Here is a 10,382-nt window from a genome sequence, read left to right as displayed (position 1 = left end):
CAGAAAGCCGTACACTTCAGATAGAGGTTGGCATGTGGTAAGTCTTTATTTCAGATACGTTTCAGATTCTTAAAAGAAATGGAACATACCTCAGATATACAACAGTAATATCCTAATAAGAGTATTATTCTCTAGGATTATTATTACAGACTATACAGGCAGGAAAAATGTTTTCTGTGGACTCAGACGCCCATGGTCACCCTTTCTAATGACTTCAGGGCTTCCTTCCACCCCTCCTGCAAGTTCCCATCACAGGGCTGTCTAGAGGCTTTTCCTTTCCTTCCGTTCCTTCCTCCCTTACTTCTAATCGATTGATTTAATAGGGCGCTGAGGGGGAGAATCCCAAGCAGACTGCACGCTGAGCATGGGTCCCTAGGCAGGGCTGGATTTTACCATCCTGAGATCAGGACCTAAGCTGAATTCAAGAGTGCACCCTTAACCAGCTGAGCCAGGCCGCCCTGGAGGCTTTTCCTATTGAAACTATTAAGCCCATAAAAAGGACACCACAGCGTCAGTGTATACGTCTTTGGTAAGCAACACGATAGTTGAAAGATACGAGGGGATGGCGAATAACATGGTATGCTGTGTCCCTTCCTATGTGCAGGATTTTGGAAATGTGCTGCGATTCACGGAATCTGTAACAACACGTCTCTGGACATTGTCGTGACGGGCTCTATGCTGCACTCAGAGGAAAGCTGGGTATTGCCCCTTTAAGGATCAGCAGGACACCGCCCCCTTTAGAACTTGGAACTCCATTTCCCAGAGCTCCTCAAACTCGCCGGGCCTTTTTCTTCCGTCAGGAACGACCTACGTTTGAGTCTGTGCAGTAACGGGCGCGGTAACTACAGTACCCAGAAGGCCGTACGGCGGCAGTAGAGGCGGAGACAGCTCAGACTGCGGGGCTTAGCCGAGAGTGGTTTCAGTGCCTGCGCATCGCGGGGGAGGGACTTCGGGCGGCGTCCCGCTCTTCTGTAGTTCATCCGCCAGTTCTCTTGTGGAAGGTGTCTCGAGTCTTGACTAAGTGAATGGGAAGCGCGGGAAGAGTCGTCATTCCTGCCGCGGAGGCGGCTGCCAGATGCCCTCGTCCCCGCCCAGTCGCTCGCCGCTCCCCGCTCCCCGCCCCGCTCTTCCCACTGGTAGGAAGCGGAGCCCGCGCGGATGAAGCCGGCTCAGGTGGGTGCTGAACCCTGGACCCTCAGCGCCGTCCCCGCCGCCCGGAGCGCCGCAGCCCGGATGGACGGGCGCCCGCTCAGCTACCCCCAGCCAGGCCCTTGGGGAGGCGGTCCAGGGGAGCCTGCAGGTGCTCCTGAGTCGGGGGCGGGAGGCCCGCAGGTGCTCCTGAGTCGGGGCGGGGGGATGATTGGACCAGGGCCCCCCTGTTTGTGCCGGTAACAGAGGGTGAGGCGGCGTGGGCAGCCGGGGCCAGCTGGAGGTCGCAGGGAGGCGAGGAGGGGCGGGGCATGCCCAGACTCAGAAGTTTAAGATAGGGAAGAGCTGGACCGGGAATGGCGGGGAGGGGAGACTGCCAAGAAGACACCGCAGGCCTCTCCGGAGGAGTTGTAGTGGAGGCTGGACCCGGGCGCTGGCGGGAGAGGGAAACACTATGAGCTTAGGCGTGGAGTTCGACAGCGGAGCGGACAGTATTTCCTGCTGCATCACATACACATGTGAGCAAAAGTAGGGAGTGAAGGGCCATGTCAAGACCCGAACATCTGAAAGGATGGAGGTGGGGAAGCGAGCCCAGGGACCAGGTATCGGGAGATCCTGAGCTTGATTTTGGACGTGTTGATGCTAAGATATCTCAGAGTGGAGGCATGACGTATAGTATATGGACGTAGATATCTGGAGGGCGGGGAAGGGGGCTGTGCTATCAGAGTTGTGAAGGGTGTGGGTGTGGACTGCACCAGAGCATGAGGACCACATCAAGAAAGGAGTCTTCAGATTCTTATTCCTGATGGGCTGTGGCGAGTGTCAGGAGGACTGAGGCTTTGAGTGTATAGGGGATTCAGTATCCTCAACGCTCCCACCATAAAGAAGAGTACCTAACATAGAAGGTATTCTGGCCTGTGTCTAGGAAAGAATGCCTGGATGTAGTAAGTTTGCTGGCCTCGGTGGAGATGGAGTTCTAGAGTTTCAGCCCTGCAAGTCAGCTTCTCCTTGGAGACCATCTGTGTGAGACAAAAGAAATAGCCAGGTTTGGGGAGCAGACGTGTTCCAGAACGTTCCAGACATCTTCTCTTCCACCCTTGAGGGCAAGAGGAAGGAGGGAGTGCTACAGTAAGGGGTCCTGCAAGTGCCCTTCAGGGAATTATGTAGCAGGTAGGTTTGTTTGCTGAAAGGAAGAGATAGCTAAGCTGCATACTCAAACTCTCTCTACCATTCATTAAATTCAGGATGTATGAAACATTTATTAAGACATTAAGTAACCAATATTCATCTAAATGTGTACACATAGGCAACTAGAAATGAATTCATTCAATAAATTAAGCATGGTAACAGTATAAAGTTGCAAAATTTATATGTAGTATTTGCTACCAGTAGAATTTTATATATCACATCTTATGAAAACTTTGAAAAGCAGGCATAATATGGACCCACATTTCTAAAACCCTATCCCTTTATTGGCACTGAAAACATACGGAATTGTTAATCCTGTGGATAGTTATGGATGCCAGGTCGTGTGTATTAATTATGTTTAATACTGCTATCAGCTCTGAGGTGGGGGCCATTGTTAACCCCATTTTACAGGAAAGAAATTGAGGATCAGGAGGCTCAGTCCTGCAAAGTCACACAGCTGATAAGAGTGGCACTGAAGTCAGGATCTGAAATCTTAGGTTACCAGGCCAAGATCAGTTTGCTCCAGGGCAGGGCAGGGGTGGTGGTGGTCCAGTTCAGTCTGTAGGATCCTACCATGGTTGCCCCTTTCTCATGGCCTCCCTCTTCCCACAGATTCCCATGGCATTTGCAGAAATGCTTATGGACCCTGTACAGGTGAATGGAGGATGTAACAGACCTTCATCCACCCCAGTTATCACCCTGTTGGTTTTGCCAGTCCCATATAAAGAATGGTGGTGTCCTGAGAATGTTCACCTGCTCTTCTCCCTCCCTTGAGTCAGAAGTTCCTGTGGTCTCACCAAAACCCAGGGTTTTGAACTCAGCCCTGGATTCTATGGAGCGTTTCCCATTTCTGACAACTGATAGGGTAAGATGTGGAAGGGTATCCTGGGCACAGGTTCCAGAATGTTCAAGTGATGAGGGTGAAAGTGAGTTGGAATGCAGGGAACTGCAAGGCTCTTAGGCATGGTGGGAATATGGGATATTGGGCAGGAGTGTTCCAGGGCAGGGGCATAGAGTTACCGGATCCACAGTTATAACCTGAGGTCGTGGGCCTCTAATTTGAAGGAAGTAGGAGCTAGAGAAGGTTTGGAGCAGAGGAGCCTGGTAATCACATCCAGGGTTTAACAGTTTATGTCTACGAGCTGCAGTGTGGAGAGGCTGGAGTGAAGGTGGGAATAGTGACCTGGAAGGGAGCTCCTGTTACAGTGTAGGTGAGTGTCGCTGATGGCTGGACAGGGCGTAGTGGCTATGGACATAGAGGACTGGGTGCCTTCTGGATGCCTTCTGCACAGAGATGCCCACGTTTAGTGATGTGATAAGTGAGGGCACCAGGAGGTGTGATGGGGGGGCGGGAGTCAGAGATAGCCCCAAGGCTTTTGGCTTTCTCTGGAAATTTGGAGGTTCTATTAGTTGAGATGGGGAAGTCAGTAGGCAGAGGGATTTTTCAGAGGGAAAAGGACTTCAGATTTTGCTGATGTCACAGATGTTCAAGAGACTCCCAAGTAGACATGCCCAGACGGCAAGTGGACACACAGGTCTGGAGTTCAGAGGAGGCATACAGGTTGCTGACAGCCACAACATAATGGCCAGGGTGTGGACTGAAGTGTCACTGTGCCTCAGCTTCCAGAGGGGGCTTCGTTAGATTGTGGAGGTGGGAAGGGGAAGGAGGTTGAGAGTTGGATCTCTTTTGGGAGCCTGGATGGTGGCAGTGGATGTCACAAAGACAGATGAGAAAGCAGAGTGGCTGTGGGGTGGGGAGTGTACCTGAAGGATAAAGGTGAGGAGTCTAAAAGGATTCCAAAGGATCAAGGATATGAGATAGATGTTGAAGCATCTCCATGAGGGAGGTCTGATGTCAGTGAGCTCAGGAGGGCAGGGCACATTATCTTCCCTTGGACTCATCAGTGTTTTGTGGGGACTCTGGTCAGACCTGTATTGATTCATTCAGGCTGGTAGATCAGTTGAGGTTAAAACAGATCAGCCAGGTGGGCAACCCTCGGTGGCTCAGTGGTTTAGCACCACCTTCAGACCAGGGTGTGATCCTGGAGACCGGGGATTGAGACCCACGTCGGGCTCCTTGCATGGAGCCTGCTTCTCCTTCTGCCTGTGTCTCTGCCTCTGTGTGTGTGTGTGTCTCATGAGTAAATAAATAAAATCTTAAAAAAATAAACATTTCTATATATATATATATATAACAGATCAGCCAGGAGCATTGCTAGGCCTGGGGTGGGGAGTTCGGTGTAGCCAGGCTTCAAATGTGGGTCAGGTAAACATAGGCTGTTTGTCACTGCTTGTAGGACAGCGTATGTAGTGAACATAGCAGAGCCCCAAGCGTCCAAGAGGTACTGATAGATTTGGGAGGGTGAATGTGTTACAGGTGGCAGGATCAGGTGGGGAGAACTGCAAAGGGACCCTGGGACCCTGAGTTCTGCTGCTAGGGAACTTGGGTTTCTAGGGCAAGATGGGACAAAATAGGCTGCTGATTCCATTTGCAAAATACTACCTGGATTCCATATGCACCATGCTGTGTTGGGAAGCCATAGACTTATCTACAGAGTGGGCTGGTGGGTCTCAGTAACTGGGTTGCAGAAGCAGAGGGACCAGATATGTAGAGAGGTTCAGACCAGAATGATGTGCAGGTGAAGAGGAGTAGAATGTTTGACTCCAGGTCCTGTGGTGGGGTGCTTATGGGAGAGAGATAAATTCAAGTTTTGTTGTCCAGGAGGCAAGATCTGGGGGACCAGAGCATAATTTACTGATAAAAGAGAGAGCCCTCACTGCACGCCAGAACTGAGGTGGTGCTTTTCTGCACATGGTGATCAGTGGCAGTGAGGAGAGACAGGCAGCAGTACCACAAGACCTTGTGTCTCCTCCACATTGGGAAGTTGGGGTGGAGGGCAAGGAGGAGATGGAAGTGGGGGTAGGGAGTGGTACTGAAGATCCTGGAGAAAGACTGCACTTTGATTGAACTCCCCATTTTGGCAGGGGCTTGTGGTTTTCACAGATGTGGCCATACATTTCTCCCAGGAGGAATGGGGACTCCTTGATGAGGCTCAGAGAAGCCTATACCACAGTGTGATGCTGGAGAACTTTGCACTTTTGTCATCACTAGGTAAGGCCCTCACACCCACTCCAATGTCCAGGGCTGGGCACTGGTTTTTCCCTTTCCCAGGAGGTAGCTCTGTCTTTCCCACAAGCACATCATGGTCAGAAATTCCCTTCTGGTTTTCTAGTATACCTTTATGGGAACCAGGTCTGGGCCTGGTGCGCTTCTGCTCCAAGTTTGTCTGAGAAATCCCAATGGTCTTTTTTTTTTTTTTTTTTCCAATGGTCTTATTCATCATTGGATGGGTTATTCTGTTCAGAAGCATGGAGCCTCTGTGCTCAATGCTTTCCTCCTCCTTGCTGACATTTTTTGGGGGCATGCCTGTGCCAGAAATTTCAGCCACCAACGTGGTCTCTATTTATAGAGATCACTGATTCTGCAAGATCCTCCTCTGAAGTTCTTTTGGTTTTAGAATGTGGGATGTTGTGTGTTGGATCACTCTGGGGGCATGCCGTCTACTCCCTTTTCCTATGTTTCACCTAGGTTGGCCTGTTTCAGGTCCCATGTAAATGCTCATCTTGAGGAAGTGGGAGAAGCCTGGGTGCCTAACAGTGTGGACATCTCCCCATCAATGGCAATAAGAAATGGCCCTGGGGCTTGATAGCTGGGAATGGGTGTATTGTCCAAGCTGGATTCAGCATTATATGATGCCAGGGACAGTAGTCATACCAAATTGCTACCTTTTTTTTTTTTTCCTATCGTCATTTCTAAACTTGTATTCCCCAGCTCCCCCACTTTTGTGGCTTTCCTCTGTCATCCTTCCCTTCTTGTTCCCTTTGCAGTACACTTGATATATGACCTACTCTAAGGTATCTTGATGGCTGGATATATTTTTTAAATAGTCTTTGAACACCAGCTGCTGTGTTGCAATCACACACTCCTGTGTCTGGACCCAGTCTTGTATCAGTGCTCACTAGTCACCGGCAGCTATGGCCTTGTTGAAAGTCATTGGCAGGGGAGGGAGTTGAGGAGCCTGCTTCTCATCCCTGCACTTCCCCCACCTTCAGGTCCTTCCCCAGAGTCAGGGCTCTCTCATCATGGGAGCTTGCCAGGCTGAGCTCTGCACAGCAGGCCTTCCTCTCACCATCTCCAGACCCCCTTGCCCGTCAGCAGGCCCATGGCCTTGTCCCTGGGTGTGTCTGACATTCCTATGGGACTGTCTCCTCAAAGAGTCAATGTGCACTTTACCAGCATTTCTCTGCTTCCAGGTTGTTTGCACAGAGCCCAGGATGAGGGGGCACCTTCAGAACAAGGTGTTTCTGCAGGAACATCACAGGTCAGGACTCCGAAGCCAGGCCCATCCATCCAGGACGCCCAGCCCTGTGAGACATGTGGCCTGCTCTTGAAAGACCTTTTGCACTTGGCTGAGCATGATGGAACACACCCTGGGCAAGGCCTGTATACTTGTGGGGAAAAGCCTTACCAGAACCAAAAGCATCAAATTAGAGAGAAACTTTCCAAAAGTGATGAGGGGAGGTCTTCACTTGGGAAGAACTACAGAGGTCACATGACAGGAATGACGTTTACATGCAGGGAAGATGGGAAGCACTTCCCAGCCAGCTCAGGCCTCCTGCAAGAACAGGTTCTTCATGTTGTAGAAAAGCCACACTGGGACATGGCAGGTGGAGAAGCCTTTCAAAATGAACAGAATTACTACAAGTGTACGCGATGTAGGAAAACCTTCAGTCATAAACATATGTTTGTTAAACATGAGAAAATTCACACTGGAGGAAAGCTTTATGAGCAAAGAGAATGTGAGAAGGCCTTCCTTAGAAAGTCCCACCTCCATCAGCACGAGATAGGCCACGATGAAGATCAGCTTTATGAGAATCCAAAATGTAGAGGATTCTTTACACAGATACCTGGCCTCAGTGACCATCGGGGTATTCACACCAGGCTGAGGCCTTTTGAGTGTAGCCAATGTGGGAAGGGTTTCCTTAGACTATCCCAACTTGTTGGTCACCAGAAAATCCACACAGGAGAAAGACCTTATGGCTGCAGTGAATGTGGAAAATTTTTTAGGAATCGTTCTACACTCATTAGACATCAGAGAGTTCACACTGGTGAAAGGCCGTATGAGTGCAGTGAATGTGGAAAAGCTTTCACCCGCAAACATAAACTTGTTGAGCATCAGAAAATCCACAGTGGTGAAAAGCCTTATGAGTGCAGAGAATGTGGGAAAGCCTTCAGCCGCAAAGACAAAGTTGTTGAACACCAGAAAATCCACACTGGAGAGAGACCTTACAAGTGCGCTGAATGTGGGAAAGCTTTCAGCCGCAAACATAAACTTGTAGAGCACCAGAAAATCCACACTGGAGTAAGGGCTTATGAGTGCAGAGAATGTGGGAAATTCTTTATGGACGGCTCCTCACTCATTATTCATCAGAGAGTTCACAGTGGAGAAAGGCCTTATGAATGTGACAAATGTGGGAAATTCTTTAGGTACCGCTTCACACTCATTAGACACCAGAGAACTCACACTGGAGAAAGGCCTGATGGGTGCAACAATGTAGGAAATCCTTTAGTTGCAACTCCACATTCATTAGACGTCAGACAAATCACAGAAGAGAAAGGCCTTATTATTGCAGCTAATGTGGGAAGTTTTTGTGGTACAACTCCAGTCTCGTTACACAACAGAGAGTTCACACTGCTGTGAGTCCTTATGAGAACTGCAAATATAGGGACATCTTTACTTACAACTGGCCTCAATAAACTCTGTTGAATTTGCAACAATGGTGAAATGCCTTATGAGTGCAGTGAATGTGGGCGAATCTGGTGATTTATGTCATTTTACACTAATTTGCATTTCTTTAATTTTTGTGTTTGGAATCCTACAGTATACTTTTGTATGGCTGCTTTTCATTCTATTTTTACATAAATGAAATCCTAAAGTATATCCTTGCATGGCTATCTTGGGATTTATCCCTATTGTGTTCATTCCTTTTTATTGCTGAGTGGTATTCCAGTGACTGTATATACCACAATATGTTTATCTATTAATAGACATGTAGGTTGTTTCTAGTGTTTACCTATTGCCAGGACCACTGTGAACATTCATATATACCTGAGGATGGAGTGTTGCTAGAGATGAATATTTAACGTTTTAAGAAATGGCCAAATTGATTTCCAGTGTTAAGGTGCCATTTTATACTCCCACCAGCTGTATGTAAGAATCCCATTTGGAACATATCTTTAGGGATCCCTGGGTGGCGCAGCGGTTTGGCGCTTGCCTTTGGCCCAGGGCGCAATCCTGGAGACCCGGGATCGAGTCCCACATCGGGCTCCCGGTGCATGGAGCCTGCTTCTCCCTCTGCCTGTGTCTCTGCCTCTTTCTCTCTCTCTCTCTGTGACTATAATAAATAAATTTTTTAAAAAAAAAGAAATTTGTGTGGAACATATCTTTGTTGATGATAGGTATAGCCAGTGGTTTTAAAATTTTAAAAAGTGTGTCATAGTCTTATTTTAATCTGCATTTCCATAATAACTAGCGATACTATCTTTTTATGTACTTTATTGCTTTTTTTGGCAAAGTGTCCGAATTTTACTTCTTTATTATCTAATTATTTCAATAGTTAATTTAATTTAATTTTATTTTATTATTTTGTTTTGTTTTGTTTGACAGTTAATTTTAGACTTAGAGAAAAATTACTAAGATACTACAGGGAGTTCTCATTTACCCCATCCCCCGTTTTCCCTACTGTTAACACGTTATACCAATATAGTATGTTTCATGCAATTGATAAATGAATATTCACACATTATTAATAACAAAAGTCATGCTTGACTGAGATTTCCTTAGTTTTTTACCAAATCCATTTTCCGTTCAGGATCCCTTCTGGGATATTATATTACATTTAGCCCTCATGTCTCCTTAAACTCCTCATGGTTGTGACAATTTCCTTGTTTTTAGTAACCTTGGGTTTTTTTTAAAGATTTATTTATTTAGGTCATCTGGGTGGCTCAGTCAGTTAAGCTTCTGCCTTTGGCACAGGTCATGACCCCTGGGTCCTGGGATTGAGCCCTGGATCAGTCTCCCTCCTCAGCAAGGAGCCTGCTTCTCCCTCTCCCTCTGCTGCTCCCCCTGTTGGTGCTCTCTCTCTCAAATAAAAATCTTAAAAAAAAAAAAAAAAAAAAAAGATTTATTTTAGAGAGAGAGCAGAAGGAGGGGCAGTGGGAGTGATAAAGAGAGAATCTCAAGCAGCTCTCCACTGAGCGGAGAGCCCAGCACAGGGTTCAGTTATGACCTGAGCTGAAATCAGGAGTCAGATGCTCAACTGACTGAGCCACCCAGGTGCCCCGACAGTTTTCTCTTAACATTATAAAATATATTTAACATAAAATTCACCCTTTCAACTATTTCTCAATGTAAAATGTAATGGCCTTACATACATTCACAATGTCATATTACCATCACCACTATTTCCAGAAGTTGTTTATCATTCCAAGTAGAAACTCTACAGAGTAAACAGTTCCCCATCTTCAGCTTTTGTAATCTGTATTATACTTTCTGTTTCTGTGAATTTTCATATTCTAGATACGTCATGTATGTGAAATCCTACAATATTTGTCCTTTGGTGTCTGGCTCATTTAAGAACATTTGTAGGGTTCATTCATGTTGTAATAATATGTATGAGACTTTCCTTCTTTTGTAAAACTGCATAATATTTCATTGTATATATATTTAAACCTTGTGATCCATTCATCTGTCAATAGATATGTCAGTTGTTTCCACCTTTTGGCCATTGCCAGAAATACTGCTCTATCCCCCTCCCTTTCTTTCATATAAAGAATTGGTATTGCTCTGGGAGATAAGAATCATTTGTTAACTCAAAATTTTCAGGATACACTGAAGTGTTAGCACCAAAACTTTAAGCTCAAATATTTTTCTTATGTCCAATGTTCTTACATTATTTTTGGTTTTCTTTTGCTGTACTTCTCA

The 10,382-nt window shown here is 46.8% G+C and overlaps 1 protein-coding gene across 5 annotated transcripts; it reads left to right on the top strand.

Annotated features, from left to right (window-relative positions):
* The first annotated feature begins 729 nt into the window (after positions 1-729).
* LOC100685630 (zinc finger protein 547) lies at positions 730-8,339 on the top strand. 5 transcript variants are annotated; one of them, XM_038527570.1, is made up of 5 exons: positions 730-1,173; positions 2,075-2,319; positions 2,950-3,202; positions 5,323-5,449; positions 6,652-8,339. In XM_038527570.1, the coding sequence occupies exons 3-5, from the start codon at positions 2,996-2,998 to the stop codon at positions 8,097-8,099; spliced, it is 1,782 nt and encodes a 593-aa protein (XP_038383498.1). In that variant the 5' UTR covers positions 730-1,173; positions 2,075-2,319; positions 2,950-2,995; the 3' UTR covers positions 8,100-8,339. The 5 variants fall into 5 exon arrangements, with proteins under 5 accessions (XP_038383498.1, XP_038383500.1, XP_038383502.1 ...); XM_038527571.1 differs by lacking the exon at positions 730-1,173 and adding an exon at positions 1,284-1,667; XM_038527572.1 differs by lacking the exon at positions 2,075-2,319.
* Positions 8,340-10,382: the final 2,043 nt, after the last annotated feature.

The sequence above is a fragment of the Canis lupus genome, chromosome 1 (genome assembly GCF_011100685.1).
Source record: "Canis lupus familiaris isolate Mischka breed German Shepherd chromosome 1, alternate assembly UU_Cfam_GSD_1.0, whole genome shotgun sequence".
NCBI lineage: Eukaryota > Metazoa > Chordata > Mammalia > Carnivora > Canidae > Canis > Canis lupus.
The sequence above is the reverse complement of the archived record's forward strand: the minus strand, read 5'-3'. Positions and strand labels throughout refer to the sequence as shown.

Excerpts from the sequence above, each read along its gene's own strand:
- LOC100685630 (XM_038527572.1), top strand. The coding sequence starts at position 2,996 with ATGGAGGATGTAACAGACCTTCATCCACCCCAGTTATCACCCTGTTGG. Across the intron at positions 3,203-5,322 it reads CATTTCTGACAACTGATAGG|GGGCTTGTGGTTTTCACAGA; the intron begins GTAAGATGTGGA and ends CCATTTTGGCAG. Across the intron at positions 5,450-6,651 it reads TGCACTTTTGTCATCACTAG|GTTGTTTGCACAGAGCCCAG; the intron begins GTAAGGCCCTCA and ends CTCTGCTTCCAG.